General features: G+C 37.8%; 1 protein-coding gene across 14 annotated transcripts in view; it reads left to right on the plus strand.

Annotated features, from left to right (window-relative positions):
• Positions 1 to 22459, plus strand: part of ERC1 (ELKS/RAB6-interacting/CAST family member 1) — a 515798-nt gene that overhangs the window by 106294 nt on the left and 387045 nt on the right. For 10 of the 14 annotated variants that reach the window (XM_074403327.1, XM_074403335.1, XM_010345058.3 and 7 more), the window contains 4 exons: positions 6898 to 6972; positions 12311 to 12466; positions 14372 to 14455; positions 17920 to 18087. In XM_074403327.1, the coding sequence (XP_074259428.1) occupies positions 6898 to 6972; positions 12311 to 12466; positions 14372 to 14455; positions 17920 to 18087 (483 nt within the window). The remainder of the gene's footprint in view (positions 1 to 6897; positions 6973 to 12310; positions 12467 to 14371; positions 14456 to 17919; positions 18088 to 22459) is intronic. The other 4 variants (XM_010345060.3, XM_010345061.3, XM_074403334.1 and 1 more) reach the window with 1 other exon arrangement.

A 22459-nucleotide genomic window follows, 5' to 3' on the forward strand; every position in this document is an offset into this window, starting at 1 on the left:
ATGTAGTGAACAAATAGTATTAAATATCTACTGCATTGTTTAAATACTGTGTGCCCAATTGATCACCTTGTAGTGTGGAGAACAGATTCAATGTGGACAAACTGTAGGCTGGGAAGGCAACTGATGAGTGTGTTGTTTTAAGGCAGGGGAGAGATTATGGCCTAAACTAATTAATGTGTTAGGTTTTAGAATGGAAGAAAAATAATTTTAGGAGATTTTAAAAACTGTTTTTTGATACAATATAGAATACATGTAGAAAATAGAATAAAACAGGTATATAGTTAAGTAAATTATAAAATAAACATCCTAGTAACCACTACCTAGGTCTAGAAGTAGAATTTTTTAACAGCCACCCAGAAGCCCTGTAGGTGAACATCCCAGTCAGAATTCCTTCTTCCCTCTAAAAATAACCAGTATTACGGATTTTATAGTTATCATGCCTTTGCTTTCATTATATTTATCACATCTAATCCTTAACATTATAGTATTGTTATATTGTATTACATTTTAAATTAATATAATTCCTAGATATCTTCCCTAAAAATTGTGGCTTTGCTTTGTCTGTTTTTCAAAAATATGCTTTAAATCTCTTAATTACAGATTTGCCCTTAATTCTTCCCTTTTTTTTTTCTCATGCAGTTCGACCATTTCTTAGCTTATAAGCTGGAATACTAATTCTGTCATCTTTATAATATCCATGTTTATTTCAGTGGAATGACTTGTCTCCTGGTTATAGGTCGTATTTTCCTACTTTGTATGTATAGAATTTGTTGTATAATGGACATTATGGACACGAGGTTACCGAGTATCTGGATTTTGATATCTTCCTTAATGAAGGGTTGTTTTGTCTTGCAAGAGTTAATTTACTTGTGGATTAACGTGATCCTTTCAAGACTTGCTTTTAAACTCTGTTAGGGCTAGTTTAGAATAGCCTTTCCTCTAAGGCTACATTAGCTCCACTCCTAAGTGTCTACTCTGTTTTCCCCACTATTTGGAACTTGAATTTTTCCCAGCCCTATGGGAGTTCAGGTAGTTGCTCAACTCATGGCTCCCTTATAGTTGCTCTTTCCCCAGTAGCTCTTTATCTCACCTTGTGGAGGCTTGCCTTATACATGCACAGCTTAGTATTTGGATGAAGACTCAAGGAGACCCTTGCCAGGTTAGACACTGCTGCTTTTCTAGTGAGCTTCCTTCTCTGTTGTTTTGTTTTTATTTTATTTGTTTTGAGATGGAATGTTACTCTGTTGCCCAGGTTGTAGTACAGTGGTGCTTTCACAGCTCACTGCAGCCTCTGCCCCACAGGTTCCAGTGATTCTTCTTCCCCAGCCTCCTGAGTAGCTGGGATTACAGGTGCCCCCAACGATGCTCAACTAATTCTTGTATTTTTGATAGAGACAGGGTTTTGCCATGTTGGTCAGGCTGGTCTCAAACTCTGGGCCTCAAGTGATCCGCTGCCTTGGCCTCCCAAAGTGCTGAAATTACAGATGTGAACCATGGTGCCCAGCCCTCTGTTATTTTGCTCTGCAATTTTTCACAGATTAATGGGAACCTTACCCATTAATCTGTCTTTGGAGCTTTGCAAGACTACTGTTCTTTGTTTGGGCTTCCCCCCCCTCTCTATCACATACCAGACGTATCTTGGCCATCACCTTTTTTTTTCTCTCTCAAGGACCATAGTTCTGTACTGCTTGCTGTCCAGTGTCTGAAAACTGTTATTTCATGCATTTTGTTTAATTTTATGATAGTTTATGACAGGAGGGCCAGTCTTATATCTGTTACATTACGGTCAAAGTGAGAGGTATAATGGTAAATTTATTGACAGATTTAAAGCAGATTAATGTCATGATTTGTGGCTGTTTTATGATCACTTTGGTGCTCTCTTAAAAATTGACTCCGGGCACGGTGGCTCAGGCCTGTAATCCAGCACTTTGGGAGGCCGAGGTGGGCAGCTCAGGAAGTCAGGAGATCGAGACCATTTTGGCCAACATGGTGAAACCCCGGCTCTACTAAAAATATAAAAATTAGTTGGGTATGGTGGCGTGTGCCTGTAATCCCAGCTACTCGGGAGGCTGAGGCAGAAGAATCTCTTGAACTAGGGAGTTGGAGGTTGCAGTGAGCCAAGATTGTGCCACTGTACTCCAGCTTGGTGACAGAGTGAGACTCCATCTAAAAAAAAAATAAATAAATAAAATAGACTAAGGAGGTGGAAGGAAGCTAACAAGAGGCTGTTGCAAACTAGACTGGAAATGGGGTGAAATGGTTAGACTCAAGAAATACTTTTGCACTAAAACAATTAGCATCTGCTGTTGACTTGGTTATGGGAAATGAAAATCAGAAGGAATGAAAGGAGAGCCTGGTTTGGCTTGAGCCACTGGAAAGGCAGTACCACTTAATGAGAAAGAAAAGACCCATCTCTCATCAGTCATCAGATGAGGGGTGAGGTTGAAGAAGAAGAAATCAAGAATTTTTTTTGGATAAAATATGTGTGAGTTGCCTATTAGGTATCTAAATAGTGATACCAAATGGGCAGTTGCATGTATGAGTCTTGAAATCAGAGCAGAGGGCAGGCCTAGATATTTGTCAGCATTTCCATTGTATTTTAAACCACATAGTAGATTAGAGAGTTTAGATGGAAAAGAGAAAAAAGTTAGAACTGATCACCTGGTCACTGGTCTAATTTAGACCTGGAGGTCTAATTTAGAAGGAAGAACCTGTGAAGAAAACAGAGAAAGTGCAATTGGAAAGAGAGAAGTGAAAATAGGAGAGTGTGGGTTCGTAATAGTCAAGACAAAACATGTATCTCGGAGGGATTGGGTCATTGCTTTGAATGCTTCTGAGAGTTCCGGGAAGATGAGAGCAGAAATGTGTTCATTAGTTTTGGTAACTTAGAATTCGTTGGTGGTCTTGATGAGTTGTTTCAATGGAGGAGTAGAGAAAGAAATCAGATCGGGACTGCTTTTATGAGTAAAGGGATCTTATATGTCTAAAATATTTTTACAATTAATTGAAAAGAATGAATGGGAGAGGAGGAAGGAGAGATAGCAGGTGTGGACCAGCAGTCTTCAGGGTGGGTATTTGAACACCTTGGAGTTCCCAAAGACTCCAGTGGTGTTTGGGTAGCGTGCAGGGCAATTTCAGATTCTGAACTCCCACATGTCATTTTCTGCATTTTAATTGGCTGAAAACATACCTGTGAGATCTTTTTTCCCCTCCTTTTTTGTGGTTGCATTTTGCCCATTCTAACTCCTGTTCATCCTTCAACTCTCAACTGTTTCTTAGGAACCTTTACAAGATCCCAAGACTAGGTCAGGATCTTCTAATTACTCTTTTACAGTATTATGAATATTTTCTTTGTAACACTTTTTACATATGAATTATATAGTTACTTAAAAATTTCTTCTTCATTTGACAAATATTTGAGTACTGTCATTGTGCTATGTATCATTCTGTGTGTCTGATATACATCAAATAACAAGAAAAATCCCTGGGATAGGAGAGACAAACAATAAACATAAATAAAGAATATGCTAATTAATAGTTAGGAATGCCAAGAAAAAAGTAGACCTTGGTTAGGGATATTGGGAGTGTATAGTAGAGTCAAATTGTAATTTAAAATCAGGATGAGCCTGCTTGAGTTTTTTACTTTTGAACAGACTTCAACAGTTAAAGGAAGGACAGAGCCTGTCAGAGGGAGCAGTCAGTGCAAAGGCCTTAAGAGGGTGACTGACGTGTTGAGGGAAAGCAAAGAGGCGAGTCTGCCTGGATCGGACTGGGTGAGAGAGAGAAGTATAAGAGATGAGGCCAGAGACGTAACAGGGCTGAATCCTGTAGAGCCTTCTACGTCAGCATAAGGACTTTGACTTTTACTGTGAGTGAAAAGAGAGTGTTTTGAAAATTGCAAGCATGTTTTGACTTCTGTTTTAAAAAGATCACTCTAGATGCGCTATTGTAAATGGCGAGATAGATTTGGGAGACTGTTAGTGTAATCCAGGCAAAAGGTAATGGTGACTTAGAGCGGTGTGACAGTTGAGGTGTTAAGTTTCAGGATATATTTTGAAAATAGGAAGAGCAGGATTTCCTTATGTGTTAGATGTAGGTGTAAGAAAAAAAGTGACTCTTATGTTTTTGGCTTGAACAACTGGCTGGATGCATACCATGAATGAAGGCAGGATGAGTGAAGCAAGTTTATAGGGGAAGGCCAGGAGGTCACTTGTAGATGGGTTAATAGTGGGGCAGGTAATTCAATATGCCAATAAACAATAAAGCAAAGTACATACAACTATGGATTTCAGTAGGATGTAAACATTTGGGAGTTATCACTGTGTGCATGATGTTGAACGGTAAATACCAAGGGAATGAATATAGGTGGAGAAAAGAAGTGTACAAAGGACTGACACCTGAGACACTCCTGAGGAGTTGGGAAGAAAAGGAACCAGTAAGCTAGGAGGAAAAGCTTAGAGTGCCATATCTTGGATACAAAAGGAAGAGAGTGGAATAAGGAAGAGGGATTGAGCAATTGTGTAAAATGCTGGCGGTAGATCAGGTAAAGTGACTAAGGATGAATCATGGGTCTTAGCCATGTGGAGATCGTCAGTGACCCTGATGAATTATGTAGATGATTATTTGATGAAACTCTATTTTTCCTATTAAAGGTTCCATGATAAAAGGGACCAAATATGTTACTCCTCATCATTCTATCTCCAAAACTTAGTTCCTGGAGTGCATAAATGGGATAAATACGTAGGTCCTAGAGCCTCTGGGAAGACTAGAGAACTTGGCTCAGAAGTTACGTAGACAAGAACAATGCCTCTAATCAATCATACTCCTATATTGGTTTGGTGATGACAGTGCTGTGTGGCACAGGTATGTTAGTGTGTGTTACGCTGACATCAATGACACTGTTTACCACCACTGGAGCCTCTGCTGTTGGTGTGTCTGGAAGCCTGAGATGGCTGCTGCCTCTGCCACCCATTGATGAAATTGTCTGTGCATATTGATGTCCTGTCTTCTTTATGTCACAAGATTTTGTATCAAAGTACTTGATGAGGCTCACACCTGTAATCTGAGCACACTGGGCGGCTAAACCTAACCCTAACCCTAACCTTATATACCAGTTACTAAAATTTTGCCACACTTCCTTCATGTATCCTTTTTTCTTTTTCCTCTTTTCTTTACTAAAGATTTTAAAGCAAATTCCTGGCATGATGTAATTTTCCTCTGTAGATTTTAATATGCATCTCTAAAATTTAGGGACATTTTCTTTCGTAACAACAATGGTGTTATCACAACAACTGAACTTAATAATAATACAAAAGAGGCATTTGAGCCCAGACTCTCAAGGAAGTGAAGTCTTCCCTTAGCAGCTATTGCAAAGGGCTTAAGGATCAGGAGCATGCTTATCATATTTGAGAGCAGCAAGGAGTCCAGGGTGGCTAAAGCATGGTGACCAAGAGAAGGGCAAGAAGAGATGAGACCTTGCAGGCTACCGAGAGGACTTTGGCTCTACTTTGAGTTGAATGGTGAACTATGATGGGATTTTCAACAGAGGACCGACATGGACAACTTTATGTTTGAAAGGGTCACTTTAAGTGCTCCGTTAAGAATACACTGTAGTGGAGCAAGATGAAGCTCAGTTAGAAGGTTGTTATGGATTAAAAGGTGTATTTTTGTTTAGTGGCTCATTCCAGGTGGTGGCAGTGGAGATGGCAGGAAGTGCTTGGATTTTGGATATGATTTGAAGCTAGAGCTAACTGGATTTCCTGATTGTGGCTTGAGAGTGAAAGGAAGGCATTAAGAAGACTCACAGGTTTTTGGCCTGAGTAACAGGAAGGATGGAGCAAGTTTGGGGGCACCATCAGGAGTTGAGTCCTTCTCTTTTTTTTGTAGAGGCGACGTCTTGCCATGTTGCCCAGGCTGGTCTTGAACTCCTGGTCTAAAGTGATCTTCCAACCTTGGCCTCCCAAAGTGCTGGGATAACAGGTGTGAGCTATCACACTTGGCCAGGAGTTGAGTTTTGAGCACAAAGAGTTTGAAATGTTTGTTGAACTTGAAAGTGGAATAACTAGGTGCATAGTTAAAGCTGGAGGCAGAGAGAGAGGTAGCAGAAAGCATTAATCTCTGTATTCCCTGGGTTCCCCAGAGCCTGTCCCCAGGTGCTTTGAAAGTACGGACTGATTTATTTAGAGACATTCAGAGTCTGACAAGAAAATCACTGAGGTGGTTTGGTAATTTGGAAGACTCTGATATCCCTTCCTTCCTTTTCGATCCTGAACTCTGTAAAATTTGGGTTAAAAAAAAGATATGTTTTTCTGACATTTTCTGAACCTGAACTACTTAGGAAGCTTGTTCAACAGTATCATCTTTTTCTTCTTAACTGTAGCACCACTGGAAAGAGATCTTCATCATAGGTAACCAGGTGGTTACTCTAGGGTGGATCTCGTGGAAGGGATGTTGTCAACACGGATTGCTTTCCATAGCTTTGTGCAATGAAGGCTGATCATGATGGTGTTATTTCTCCGTTGAAAAGGGAACATTTCTAATCCCCTTTTTGGGTCATTTGGAATTCTGATTACATATTTTGGAGTCATGTGGAAGATTTGACACACAACCTGGGGACGTGAAACAGTAGTTTCAACTGTTAACAGTAGCTGGCATCTGTGTGACTGATTTTAAATAACTAAGTGTTCAGAGATAGGGATCCTTCTATGCATGGATGGTTGAGTGAGCCTGAATGCAGTCTCTGGATTCCCTGATTCACAGGTAAAGCTTGGTAACACAGAGGGGTCAGTGTCTTATAAGGCTATAGTGATCTTTTGCATACAACTGCCCTCTCTCCCCTTTCAAAAAAAATGAGGTGAGCAGGAGAGCACTGAATCTGTTTTTGACTCTTTTGTATAGGAGATGCATCGAAGGTTTGAGAATGCTCCTGATTCTGCCAAAACAAAAGCTCTGCAAACTGTTATTGAGATGAAGGTAAGTGAGAATCTAGTAAAGAATTGTATGAATCACCTTATTATTTAAAGTAATCAAAAACTTCCCTGTGTGAGTGTTAGGAAATGGCATGTAATAGTATTTCACTTACTTGGAGATTGAGAGTGAGAATCAATGAAAATGACATCTTAAAATAATTTCAATTTTATTTCCTTTCACTTATAGACCATAATGTAAATTGGACCAAAATGAGTTGAACAGAATTTCTTTAAATCTGCTATTTGCAAATGTCTTGGTCTCAGGACCTCTTTATTCTCTTAAAGTGGCAGACTTCCTTTATTTTGAGAAAATGGCTGCCAAATAACAAATCTGGGTAACCATAGCTTGTCAGTTGTTCTTTCAAGTAAAAATAGTGTTCCGTGAAGAAAATATTGAATTCAGCTTACAACTCAAAGCAACATACAAGTACTTTGCTTAGGGACAACCATCGTATTTCAGTATGCAGCCTCATGCCATTTTGTAACACTCAATATTAACAGTATGTGTACTCCAGAGTTGAGATTTATTAAAAGTAATACTTTTTGCTGCTTCCTCACGGACAGTCTGAAGTGGTCTTTTAAAAATTTTATTTCTTATTTTTCATTTTTTTTTCCTTCAAGTACCTGACAGTGACAAATATTAATAAAATGACTACAAGTGTGGTTTGATGTGATTGCCTTGATTTGTGCTAAGGCACTATAGCAGTTTTGCCCATCATTGCTTTGTGTCTTTATTTTAGACAGTGGAGAAGTCAAGTGACGTCATGGTATTATTATGAAAATAGTTCATAAAAGTATGATTATAAAAGTAGAAAATAGTTCATAAAAGTATAAAAATAGTTCACAAATTATGATCATGCATACTTGTGAAAGGGTTGAGGGTACCCTGAGGGTTCCATAGACCATCCTTTGAAAACCTCTGCTTTAAGTTAATGAACATTTAGAAATCTTTAGGCTGTTCAGTACTGTATAGTGATTAAGAGCTTACTTTCTAAGTTAAACACCCTGGATTCAAAATCTCACATCACTTAACCAATTGTAAAATACAGAGCAAGTTATCTGTGCCTCAGTTTCTTTATCAACAAATGGTGATAGTAATAGTACCGTCCAAGTGGGTCATTTTGAGATTTCAGTTAGTTAAAATATGTAAAAACACTTTAAACAGGACCTAGTGCATAGTAAACATTCAATCCATACTAGCTGCTGCTGCTATTATTATTTTTGTTGACAATCTGTTCTTTCTCATAAAAGCTCTTGTAGATAGGGACGTCCCCCCACAGGTACTTCATATCCCCTAGAAAGCTCAGTACTGTGTTTTGCATTGTGGGCCTCCATTTAATAGTTGTTGGTATAACAAGAATATTTCGTCAATGGCATATAATTTTATTGTAAATAGATATTCTGAAGTAGTTATGGGAACTATTATCTTAATTTGCATGATTTCTTCCTAAAACTTAAAAATAATGAATACAACCGGGCGCGGTGGCTCAAGCCTGTAGTCCCAGCACTTTGGGAGGCCGAGGCGGGTGGATCACGAGGTCGAGAGATCGAGACCATCCTGGTCAACATAGTGAAACCCCGTCTCTACTAAAAATACAAAAAACTAGCTGGGCGTGGTGGCGCGTGCCTGTAATCCCAGCTACTTAGGAGGCTGAGGCAGGAGAATTGCCTGAGCCCAGGAGGCGGAGGTTGCGGTGAGCCGAGATCGCGCCATTGCACTCCAGCCTGGGTAACAAGAGCGAAACTCCGTCTCAAAAAAAAAAAAAAAAAAATGAATACATTTTTATTCTTGGTGGGGAAAGGATTTACCAAACAAATTCCAAATTAGTGGATTCTGGGTTCTTTGTAGTTAATTAGTAGTCTTGAGTATCATCTTGTAAAGGGCCTTTAGGATGGTTCACTTGCATGGTTTTACCTTTTTCACATTCACCACAAGTTTATTTGACATATTATTTCCTGATCCCTGTTAAAACCTCAGAATAAAACACATGAATGTACCTGTGTTCACAAAATTATTTGTTTAACCACCTTTTGACAGAATGAGGGAAATAATAGTATTACTTGGCAATGGATGTATTTTAACTTGGGTGAACCTTCAGCCATTATACTAAGAAGCAAAAAGATTCTAGTGGCCCGGTGGAGTCAAGAGGATGTGATGCTGAAATCACAACAGAAATAACTGTGTTGCTGAGAATGTGGAATGCACTGGAGAGAATTAGAAAAATCTAGAATAGTCTTTAGGGAAAATAAGGAAGAAAGATGATTGAAGTAAAAGAGCCCAGTAATCTTAAAGGTGTCGAAATTTTCTTTTTTCTCTCCTCTTTCTCCTCTTTTTCTCTTCTTATCCCTTCTCCCACCATTTCCCCTCATTCCAGCCCTTCCTTCTTTGCCCCTCTTCTTCTCTTTCTCCTCTTCCCCTTTTTCTACTTTTGTTTGTTTGTTTTTCCTTTACCAGTGGAGAAACAGGGAATAATTACTGTAGTGCTCTAGGGTTAGAGTTTTGTTGGGGTAGATAAGGCAGGGTGATTGAAATGCAAATGAATTGAGGGTGGGATGATGATAGAGTAGTTTGGAGGTTGGTTCTGGACTGTACCCTGGATGTGGAAAAAGGAAAATGTAGGTGGATAGGTTGAGAGAAATGTAACAGTTAGGAAAGTGGAGTTCTCTGTGAGGTTGAAGAACAGGAAATAATCAGGGTGAGAGTATGACATGCCTGGAGAAGAGAGTTCTGGGTGATGATAGGATCCAGAGTAATGTCCTATAAACTGGATCACTAAAATGGACTGAAAGATGAGGTCATTGCAATTAAGGGCATCAAGGAATTCTGACATTGCGATCCTAGGATTATGGCAAGAGTGGCAATTGAAGGAGGTATTGTAAAGTCAGGTGCCAAAGACTGCCAAAAGTGGGCAGGAGTGATTGAGAAGTCCCTGGATGGCAGCAATGAGGAGGGTAGGGTGAAAAGGAATATGAGCTTTCCATAAAGGGAAACAGCCTTGAGGAACAAACCAGGAGAACTTCAACCCTTTCCCCTGCTCCTTTGTGGTGTTGGGGTATTACTGGCCTTCACTGGAGAGAGTTCATGGGGAAAAGGTTGAGGATTTGAGGGAATTTGACAAAGAGCAGAGGATTTCAGTAAGTCCAGTGGGATTGTTTGGACAATGATGGGAGAGCTGGGGCCAGGGAAGTATACAGTGTAGTAAAGTGAAAAGGAATTTATTTATTTAAATATTACACATTCTAGGAGGAAGAAACTTGGTTGGAATGACTTTCCTCAAATCTAGCATTAGTACTAAATGGGTTGGTGCTAGAACTGCTTGAGAGTATCAGGCCTTTTGATTTCCTTGATGGGGTCTTTTTCTGGTCAGTCAGTACCTGCTTCCTGGTTTTCAGAGCGGCAGTCATGATCCCTTTTTCGGAAGATTTTATGGCACATGATTTGGTAGTGAGGGTGCTAATTTGTCAGGAGCTGCCTTTGTCTCCATTTGGGTTAGGGGAGAAGATAATATTTTTTAAGGGCCTTGTGGAGACTTTCTACAGGCTCTGTACAGATAGAGGCTGCCATGTGATGTACAGAGTTGGAGTTTCTACTTGGGGGCTAAATTGTCTTGGGTGGAGCCCCAGTGCTGCTGAAGATAGACCTGTCTTTCAGCTGGTCCAGTTTTGTTACCACCCAGGGTAATGACAGAGGAGAACTTACATTTCACTTTCACTTTCTTTCTTTTGTAGGCTGGTCATATGCTTATGCCTAGTATTTCAGTCTTTTTAAAGGGACTATGTTCTGATATTTCCAGATAAATTTTATAGCAATCTTAAAAGTGAATTTTCATGTAGTGCACATGAAGTAGTACTCTTTATAGGTCAGTTGTTTTACATGAGTAAATCAAAACCCACCCTGGTTTAGGTTTAGAATGTCTCTGATTGTATTAATTTAATACAATGGATTTGGAACGGATACATTTTAAGTTTAATTTTAATAAATTTATAAAAGGAAATTTTCATTTTGATATTTTTAAAGGTCATGTGATGAGCATGACAGAGTAATAAATCCTCTCTTCTCCCTTCCCTTGAACCTAAAAATAGCTGGGTTTAGTTTTCTCAAGGTAAATCCTTAAACTCTTTTATCTTCATGCTCTGAGAATTACGATAGCAAGGAGGAGACTTAGTCAAGAAATCATTGAGGTAAAGTAGAAAAGGAAGTTAATCTCAAAATAGCTTCCAAAGGAACGGTTTCTCTAACACTCCAAGTAAAATAAAGCTATACTTAATTTATGTTCTTTAAAGTCTCTATTTCTTCAATGAGTAAGCATATGCAACTGCAGGTATATAAAACTATTCATTCCATGTAGGAGTCTTTCTGTAATTCATGACATGTAAAGCAGTCTGGGGAGAAACTAGGTACTACAACAAACAAAATCAAGAAATTGAATATGAAATAATGTTCTATTAGAAGGTGATATTTGTGGTAGTGTTGATGATTTATAAGGACAGTGATTTTAAAAAATTATGAATTACTTTAAATGTATGGAGAAGTATAGACAGTAAGGATTTCTAACATGTTAAAAGTAACAACTTATCCCTCATTTTTCTGCAATGGGATGTTATGTAATTTTTATTATTGCATATATAGCTGTACACATTACTGTATAAATCTTTGAAACCCTCTTACTCTTTTCCCTTCCTTTGGGCATAATGTGCTTTTTAGGGGTCACCAAGTAAAATGATAAAATATTAGAATTTGCAAATTTTTTCATGCAAAGAAATTTTAATCAGTTTTTCATTGCATTTACTTCTTTAGTTAATTATTTCAACTTTAAAGGATGCAAAACTGGAGGCAGCCATGGAGGCAAAATTATTCTGTGGATATGAGTGCTTCTCCTTCCACTCAAATGGCTGTAAAGCTGGGCATGGTGGCTCATGCCCGTAATTAAGCCCAGCACTTTGGGAGACTGAGGCGGGTGGATCACTTGAGGTCAGGAGTTCGAGACTAGCCTGGCCAACATGGCAAAACCCTGTCTCTTCTAAAAAAATGCAAAAATTAGCCGGGCGTGGTGGTACACACTTGTTGTAATCCCAGCTATTTGGGAGCCTGTGGCAGGAGAATCGCTTCAACCCGGGTAGCAGAGGTTGCAGTGAGCCAAGATGACACCACTGCACTCCAGCCTGGGTGACAGAGCAAGACTTCATCTCAGAAAAAGTCAGCAAGACACCAATTGCCAGACAGCAGTTTTTCTGTATATTTGTTTATCTTTATTAAATGTAACATCTTTAAATATTATATCATTCGGCTTTTCTGTTTTTTTTTGTGAATAGTTGAATCACTAAATCTCCGTTTTCTTCAGGATTCAAAAATTTCCTCTATGGAGCGTGGGCTTCGAGACCTGGAAGAGGAAATTCAGATGCTGAAATCGAACGGGGCTTTGAGTACTGAGGAACGGGAAGAAGAAATGAAGCAAATGGAGGTGTATCGGAGCCATTCTAAATTTATGAAAAATAAGGTAATGGCATGTAAGACTTTGATTCTTAAAAGGGATTTGAAAATTTGATGCATATTTTTTACTTCTCTAGCAATGATAAAGCTGTATTTTATACTGTTTGATCAGACTTCAGGGAAGAATGCTTCTAGCACAGTTCTTTCAAATGAAACTTCTCCAGAATTAAAGTCAGAATTATTGACATAGTTATTACAAGTTTTTACTTAAAAAGACAATTCTCTCTATGAGACTACATATGTATTGACACAGTTTAACCTTTCATACCTATTAGTACGTCCGAGATTATTTAATTTAAACTTCAGATGAGTTTTTCTCACCATATGAAACATCAAGTTCTTTACCTCTTGTGAATTATTTAAAAAGTTAAAACCCAAAGAGGCTCTCCCCCCCACCCCCAAGATGGAATTTTGCTCTTGTCACCCAGGCTGGATCACCCAGTGGCATGATCTCGGCTCACTGCAACCTCTGCCTCCCAGGTTCAAGTGATTCTCAGCATCCTGAGTAGCTGGGATTACAGGTGCGCACCACTGTGCCTGGCTGATTTTTTGTATTTTTGGTAGAGACGGGATTTCACCATGTTGGCCAGGCTGGTGTTGAACTTCTGACCTCAGGTGATCTACCCACCTTGGCCTCCCAAAGTGCTGAGGTGACAGGTATGAGCCACCTTGCCCGACCCTAAGAGGCTTTTTAATGAAATGGGTTAAATGAAGTTATGTTTCCCCTCCAAATACAGTTCTGTAAAGGAAAGCTCTTTCTTTGCCCTATCCTATGGGGAAGATCCACTTGCTGTCAGTTTTATTGCTTCCCATGTGCACTTCAGGCGTAATATGACAAAAATAGATACCACCGGGACCTATCAGTCTGTGTTTGTAAATCAGTCACAAAATTCCTTCCTTGCATCCAAAGTCATTTAGTTTGATTCTCTAAACTATTTAGGCAAGTTGGAGGATTTAGTTTATCACTGTTAAAATTTACCAGTTTTGTTGTAGTTTAATTAAACATCATGAATGCAATTATAAAGTTTTAGCTAGAAAATAAGTGTTTTCCCCCTTTATTTCCCAGTTGTATTCTCCAAGTTCTTAGAAATGAAAATGGAAACATCCCAGTAATGTGAAGGAATGATAATCAAAACTTCCCCTCCAGTTTCTGTCTTCTTGCCATGATACCCATACCTGGCATATAAGTCTACAGAATATTCCTCTACTACCTTGAGACTCTATTATTAATCATTTCTACTAATTTCATTTCAGTTTTAGAATGTAAAAACTCATATATCCAACTTTCTTTTATTGTTTTTTTTTTTTTTTTTTTTTTTGAGACAGAGTTTCGCTTTGTTACCCAGGCTGGAGTGCAGTGGTATGATTGATCTTGGCTCACTGCATCTTCCATCTCCAGGGTTCAAGCAATTCTCCTGCTTCAGCCTCCGAGTAGCTGGGATTACAGGTGCCTGCTACCATGCCCAGCTAATTTTTGTAGTTTTAGTAGAGTGGAGACGGGTTTCATTATGATGGCAAGGCGGGTCTCGAACTCCAAATGATTCTCCCGCCTTGACCTCCCAAAGTGCTGGGATTACAGGTGTGATCTGCTGCGCCTGGCCTCACATACCCAACTTTCTATTAGTTTGGATTTTTCACCCTAAATTGAGAATAAAACATAGTGCAGTATAATCTCTGTGTTTATGTTTTTCGTTTGTTGATTAGCACATTACAGTCCACTGTGGGGGAAAATAAACGTGTGAACATAGAGAAACTACCTGTGGCTCTTTAAAGAGGGAGGGAATGAGGGGAACAGATTTGATTGTATTATATAAGTTACTGTTATTTCCAGTTACCATTCTGGCTCAAAAGCAGATAATAAGAAGACCTAAGTTGATATCTAAGTGAAAAAAAAATAATAATGTCGTGACAGGTAGAACAACTGAAGGAGGAACTAAGTTCGAAAGAGGCTCAAGGGGAGGAGCTGAAAAAGAGAGCGGCTGGTCTTCAGGCTGAGGTCTTTGCCGTAAGATTTACCTCTGTGTATGCAGTGATCCCACAGTGGGACCCTGCTAGCTCTATGGCTTCTGGGTGGCTTACACTTTCATTCTCTATGGTTGGCAGCTTTGCCCATTACTAGCACTAACCAGCCTGCTCTGCTCTTTAACTGACTTCTGTTCACCAGTTTGACCCACATGTCACTTTGTGTGCAGTGAACTTTCACATGTTCTGGAAGCCTTATTATACCTGGTACTTCATTGTTGCTTTTGTCACTCTATGGATGGCATTTCAAAGCTTGTTTTTTCTCAGCCCCTTATTGTTGATTTATATGAATGGTGGTCTTATTTTCTTCCTAGGTACAAGAATATATTCAGTTGTTCTAGGCCTATCACTTAGAGTTTATTTGAATTTGAAGCTCTTGAGTAAAGTGGTTTGCCTTCTTATGTAGATGTTACCTTTAAATCTCCAGTGAATGATTTTGCCACAAATGTTACTTTCTTTAGGACAAATGTATAGAAAGTATCTAGTAAATCAAAATTACTAAGAGACTTACTTCAGGTGTCTAAATCTAGTTCAATATTCTAATGAGCTTAAAATTTTATTTCAGAGCATAATAAATACAGTTGGCTCTCCATATCTGTGAGTTTTGCATCTGTGGATTTAACCAACTGTTTTTTATTTTCAGGCTAAAAAAAGCAGATGTTGTATCTGAACTGAACATGTACAGGCTTTTTTCCTTTGTCATTATTCCCTAAACAATACAGTATGACAAGTATTTACATAGCATTTACATTGTATTAGGTATTACAAGTAATCTAGACATGATTTAAAGTATACTGGAAGCTGTGCATAGGTTATATGAAAATACTACATCATTTTATATTAGGGACTTCACCATTCATTAATTTTGGTATCCAAGACCAGTCCTCCATGGACCCATGGATACCGAGGGATGGATGAATAATAAAATAGCTAATACTTGCACACTTACTATAATGTGCTGAGTTAGACATATTTTCAACTCCAAATTATAGATGAGAAAACTGAGGTAACAGAATGGTGCCTAGGAAAACACAGCTAGTTAAGAGGCAGGATTTGGTTTTATACAAGCAGTCTTCTTCCACAAACTGTGCTTGTAAGTTCTTGGGTGGTGCACACATTTATCAAAGTGTCAGCAAAAACTGCTTCTGAAAATAATTGTGAGCTAAGAACTGGAATACGGCATTTAAAAAACCAAACTTGTGCTACTTTGGTAGATTTGTTGTTTATTGTCTACTTTATAGTATATATTAAAGAATGAAATATTTTGATAGAAAGGGTCTAATTTGGTTAATGGAAACCATATATTGTCTAGAGGGGAAGTTGATTGATAACTTCCTTTTTTAAATAGCTACTGTTAGTGTCAGGCAACAGGCTAAGCACATTTCACACTTTATTTTATTGAATCCATCAACAGTACAGTGGCATTGGTATAATTTCTCCTTATTACTGATTAGGAAACTGAATAGGAAGGGAATTATTCAGGGACACATAGCTAGCTTAGTTCTGATGTGTGATTGTCTGCAAATCCTTGTGCTCCTAAGCTTTGTATTGTATTTGCTTCCTATTTATAATCTCTTCCCTGCTTAGTCTTTAAGGAAAATTTGTGCTTTCTAAACTCTGCCTTTTTTTTTTTTTTGAGATGGAATCTTGCTCTGTGGTGTGATCTCGGCTCACAGCAACCTCTGACTCCCTGGTTCAAGTGATTCTCCTGCCTCAGCCTCCAGAGTAGCTGGGATTACAGGCACGCGCCACCATGCCCCGCTAATTTTTGTATTTTTAGTATAGATGGGGTTTCACCACTTTGGCCAGGATGTCCTCGATCTCCTGACCTCGTGATCCACCCGCCTTGGCCTCCCAAAGTGCTGGGATTACAGGCGTGAGCCACCGTGCCCAGACTAAACTGTGTTTTTTGTTTAAAACATTTTCTTTCCTTTCTTAGTGTTTAAGGTCAATATAGCTTATTATTTGAAGCTTAATAATACAGATGATGATGAAACAGATTTTTATATTTATTTTTGACCACATGAGTGGAGGTAGCTGGGAATTTGAATAATCTTTAAGTCATAATTCCTTAGCTGTGAGAAAATGGTAACACTTTGAATATCCCCCAAATATTCATTCATCCAACAAATGCATTTGTGTTATAATCAGTATGTTAGGGAATGGAATAATAGTAATATGTGGTTTTTATTGGTAAAGGGATATCATAAAAGACTCCACGTTGTTACAGTGTTTGGTAACTCCTGGATACATACCTATTTTGCAGAATGAATATAGCCACCATTTACAATTATCTTCCACTTAACGTTTTTAGTATCCTCAGATACTTTGTATACAATAAGCGTACAGAAACATTTGTTGAATAAATGAATAACTATATCTCTAAGCAAAGATTTCATGTATATGAGAAAAATAGTTATCTTTTTAGAAAGAGAGGCTAAACTGGAAATTTATTTTTGGTGCTCCTCAAAAGTCTAATTTTAATTAATGTAAAATTTATTTCTTCATGGGAAATTGTTCTTAAAAGCTTTATCCCTTATACCTAAGATTATTACAGTTATAATACTTTATATACATTCAAGTTTTTAAAAATAAAAAGATAACTTTTTGTTTCATTAGTGACACCGAAATTACTGACTTGTTAAATTTATGCTTCTAATAATTAATATATTTTTTAGTTCCTTGCTAGGTTGTAGACATAATGTAAAAGCAGATTTAATTTCTGTTTACTTGGCTTATACTCAGGGTAAAAAACTATTTAAAAAATTCTTACAAATAGTAGGAATGTAAAGAAGGTGTTTGAAAGAAAATACTTTAAATGTTAAGAGAGAAATTAATACATATACGTAATATCAAATTATAGAATTTTACAAAAGCACATATGTATAACATTAAAAGTAGCTTTTTAAGATAATTTTATGCAGACTTTTGAGAATGAAAAATATAACTTAATGAAAAACAAGCACAGCAGCAGATTTTGAATTTTAATAGCAGTACTAGGAAGTTTCTTTTTTCCCTTTTCTGTTATATCTACACTCATCCTGCATTTGATCCATCTGACGTGTTCTGAAGAGGTCTCACCTAAAAAAATGAAAACCATGTTATCAGTACAGTGGTGTTCTTCTGCTTACTGCTGTCTCATTGTCATCTAATTGAATTGGAATTTTCTTTCCCTTCATTGTCTTTCTAAGGGGTTTCAAAGAATATTTAGAAGACATAATAAATGAAAACTGGACATTTCCTTATTTGTTGAATAAGCTTAGTTTTTTTGGGGGGGAGGGGTCCAAGATTATGTGGATGCAAAAAGGTGAATATGTTCTATCATATCATTTGTGCTGCATTTAGTTTCATATTTTGTGACTCACCCCTGTCAAAGATCCACATAAGAGTTGCTTATTTTACTTCTTTTTTCCTTAAAGTGTTTTACTTCTTTTCTAGATTGGCCAGGTGAAACAGGAGCTGTCCAGAAAGGACACAGAATTACTTGCCCTGCAGACAAAGCTAGAAACACTCACAAACCAGTTCTCAGATAGTAAACAGCACATTGAAGTGCTGAAGGAGTCCTTGACTGCTAAGGAGCAGAGGGCTGCCATCCTGCAGACTGAGGTAAAAAGAATTCTGGGATTTGTGGGGAGTTGATTTCTTGGCACCTTTTCATAAGCATTACTTGTTCTATTTTTGTTATATTTAGAATTGGGAAATATGAGTAATCTCATGATTAATTCTTTAGCAGCATGATAAGTTATTGTACTAAAATGTAACCATCTTGTTTCAGTTTTTCCTAGATCTAACAAGTTAAAATGGGTGCAGTTTGTTTTTAATTATTTAAACTTTCACCGAGTCTGTACTTCAAACTATAAACTAACAGTATTAAAAATGAAAAGATAATTGTAAAAGAGAAATCATTGATTTAGAAGCTTCATGAATGACAATGAGCTTGATTATGCTGCTTTTGGAGTACATTTAAGTGTTCTTAAGTTGTGATACTATGAATAACTGTGTAGGAAACTGGAATATATTTAAGTTCTAGATAGTCTAATTTTAAACCACAGATTATTAGACAATGTGTCTTTATATCCTGTTTGAAAATGAAGTTAGTGGTTTTAGAAATCTTAGATTATCTAGACTGTTGGCTGTGACTTCAGATAGGTGTTGACCATCTTCAGATAAGCATATGACTTCAGGTAGATATTTAGCATATTGCTAAATAATCCCAGATGGATTCTTATCTGTCTTATTTTCAATGATCAGAGAGAAAGAGTTGATGATGCTATGTGGATTTACTGTCTTAATATGAATTTTTTTTTAAAGGTCACAGTGAAATAGGTAATTTCAGAATAGATAAGTAGTTTTGCTTTATAGAAGAAACATAAAGCATATGATTTAGATTAGCTTTTTTTCTTTAAAGAAACATAATAGATAAAAGCATAATTTGATGGAAAAAAGGAATGAGGAGGAAAAGAAAGAATAAAAACATCATAGTCTTTGAAGACAAGAATCTTTAAGGAAGAATGAAGAAGGAACCTGAACTATTTCATGTAGTATTTTTATCTGTACAATTTGGGGCTTTGATAAAAATGGTAGATTTTAGATGACATATTTGTAATTTTTCTTATAACTGACACTTTCTCTATTTTAGTTATGTTTCATTTTGTTATGATATCAGCTCCATTCTATCTCACAGAGATGTTTTGGATATAAAATCATGAGATTCAGTAGTGGCTAAGGCTCTGACTCTAGAGTCATGTTAGAGTTTGGACGTCATCTTTACCATTTACTACAAGTTGCATGGTCCTGGGAGTGTATTTAACTTCATTACGCCTCACTTTTCACATCTGTAAGATGTAGAGAATAGTAGTGCTTAACTCATAAGTTTGTTGTTAGAATTAAACTCATTTCTTCACTGCTATTGTTTGGCACATAGTAAGTCTTTGGACATTCATCTTTGCCATCATTTTGTAATTCTTGTAATAAAATCAACTAATAGATATGCTACTAAGATGTTAAGAGAACAGTTTTCTCTTTCATTGCCACAGTTTTGTTTAGAAGATCTGCTTTTTCATATTTTTATTAAGCTAAACTTAGGTTTATTCAGAAATTACAAATATAAAATTATCTAGAAAATGTTAAAAGTTACTCATTTATAGCTTTATTAATTTTTAAAATTTTTTGTGGGCACATAGTAGGTATATTTATGAGGCATGTGAGATATTTAATACAGGCATTCAATGTGAAATACATAAATAATGGAGAATGGGGGTATCTATTCCCTCAAACATGTGTCCTTTGAGTTACAAACAATTCAATTAACACTATTTTAAAATGTAAAAGCTTGAGTGCGTGTAATACTGCAAAAGGGTCAGAAGAGGGTGTCAGTGTTCTAGAGGTCAACTCTACTTCCAAATTGGCTACTGTAATAGCTTTGGATGGAGGGGGCAGGTGTGCAAACCAGAGAACCAAGCAGTTGGTTAATGATAATGCAAACATTTAAAAGCTTGTCACAGTCTAATAAATGAATTTTCCCCCTTGGCAATCTATCCTTCTCTTTGTACCTCTCTCAAATAATGTTCTTATTAGCCAGGTCTCACGAAGATGGGCTTGTGATTGGTTTCTTGTACCATAGAGAATAGATTGTATTTGTTGTCATTCTTGAGTGGTTTTTATATTTGTTTTTAGCCATTACAAGAGTAGCTGAGTCTCATGATTATTTCTGTAAGTTACTAGGGCCACTGCTCAAATAGAACCATATGATCATAAAAGAGAAAAGAATGAAAGCTAACTTCCTTTTGAATTTGGAATGATTTTAAGAATGTAATATGTATTTATTAGCATTACTTAAAAAATTACTCTGATGACACTTGACAAGAGTCCCTTTTCCAAAGCAACTTTCCAATGTTAGAGCCCAGTAAAAGGCAGTTTGTGCCAGCTCTTTGAAAGTTTTCATGTATTTCTATAATTTGCTCTTAGCTGATTTCATCCTCTTTTCTGCAGCTGTCCTAGACTTGGTTCTAATACTCAGATCACTAAATTAAGTAAATGTGGAAAAAGAACATGGATCATGGATTTTTTCATTTATTTATTTATTTTTTTTGAGATAGACTCTTACTCTGTCACTTAAGCTGGAGTGCGTGGCACGATTATATTAATAGCTTATTGCAGCCTTGAACTTTTGGGATCAAACACTCCCCCTGCCTCAGCCTCCCAAGTAGTAAAAACTATAGTCATGCACTATCACACTTGGTTAATGTTTAAATTTTTTTGCAGAGACGGGGGTCTCACTATATTGTCAAGGTTGGTCTAGAACTCCTGAGCTCAAGCAATCCTCCTGCCTCTGCCTCCCAAAGTGCTGGGATTATAGGTGTGAGCCACTGTGCCTAACCTGGAGTTTAAAAAATTTTAAAAATTCTTTAAGTAAAACAATTATATGTGAAAAGATCAAATTTTTTTTTTTTTTTTTTTCCTGTTCGGACCACATGGACTGAGGTCCTTTGATATTGTACAAGGTACAATATGTATGAATTGTTCCTGTTTTGTAATCATCTCTTTTGATCTGATGATTGTCACAGTGGTAGTCTGGATTTACTTGGAGTCAGACATAGTCTTGAAACCCAACCCTCTACCATTACTGGTTGTGTGACCTTAGAGGAGTTACTTTACTTTTTTTGTTGTTGAGACAGAGTTTTGCTCTTGTTTCCCAGGCTGGAGCGCAGTGGCGTGATCTTGGCTCACCACAACCTCCGCCTCCTTTGTTCAAGGAATTCTATCTCAGCCTCCCAAGTAGCTGGGATTATTGGCATGCCCTACCACACCTGGCTAATTTTATATTTTTAGTAGAGACGGGATGTCTCCGTGTTGGTCAGGCTGGTCTCAAACTCCCGACCTCAGGTGATCCACCCACCTCGGCCTCCCAAAGTGCTGGGATTACAGGCATGAGTCACCGTGCTCGGCCAAGCATTACTTTACTTCCTTCCCTCCCCCTCTCCCGGGATGGAGTCTTGCTCTGTCACCCAGGCTGGAGTGCAGTGGCACAATCTTGGCTCACTGCAACCTCAGTACCCTGGGTTCAAGCGATTCTCCTGCCTCAGCCTCCTGAGTAGCTGGGATTACAGGTATATGCCACCACGCCTGGCTAATTTTTTGTGTTTTTAGTAGAGATGGGGTTTTACTGTGTTAGCCAGGATGGTCTCGATCTCTTGGCTTTGGAGTGCTCCTTCCTCTTTCAGCTTCCTCTCTATACATGGGGCAGAGCATTTGTTGTAGCAGTGGTACAGAGGATTATACCAGAGGCTTTCTGATCTGGGAGGCTTCCTTCCTGCCACAACCACTCCCCCAGCTCCAGACGGTGAGTTGGCACTGTTTACAGTAGTTATGGAGTAATGTCCTATTTGCAGGAAGATATAGATAATGATAAGCTTAAGAAATTGACAAGAAAATATAAGCATAAGTATGGCTCTTAATACACTAGAATAATCAAAATGGAATGTATAAATTTCAGACCGTCAGAGTAAAACTCAGTTTACCCAATGGAAAATAGAAAAGGATGGGGAGGGGAGAGAAAGAAATGTGATGGTTTGTGGACATCATGAAAAAGGAAGGCTGAAATAAGTATAAATAATGGGAAAGTCAATAAATACAAATAAGTACTTGGATTAAAATAAAAATGTAAATCTTAATTAGGCTAAAAAGATATAGAAATATACTGCCAACAAGAGTTAAACAGAGATAAAAAGTAACAGCAGGCTGGGTGCTTTGGCTCACGCCTGTAATCCTAGCACTTTGGGAGGCTGAGGCAGGTGGATTGCCTGAGCTCAGGAGTTCAAGACCAGCCTGGGCAACATAGTGAAATCCCGTCTCTCCTAAACTACAAAAAATTAGCCGGGCGTGGCTGTGTATACCTCTAGTCCCAGCTACTCAGGAGGCTGAGACAGGAAAATTGCAAGAACCCAGGAAGCAGAGGTTGCAGTGAGCCAAGGGTGCG

The sequence above is a fragment of the Saimiri boliviensis genome, chromosome 7 (genome assembly GCF_048565385.1).
Source record: "Saimiri boliviensis isolate mSaiBol1 chromosome 7, mSaiBol1.pri, whole genome shotgun sequence".
Lineage (NCBI taxonomy): Eukaryota > Metazoa > Chordata > Mammalia > Primates > Cebidae > Saimiri > Saimiri boliviensis.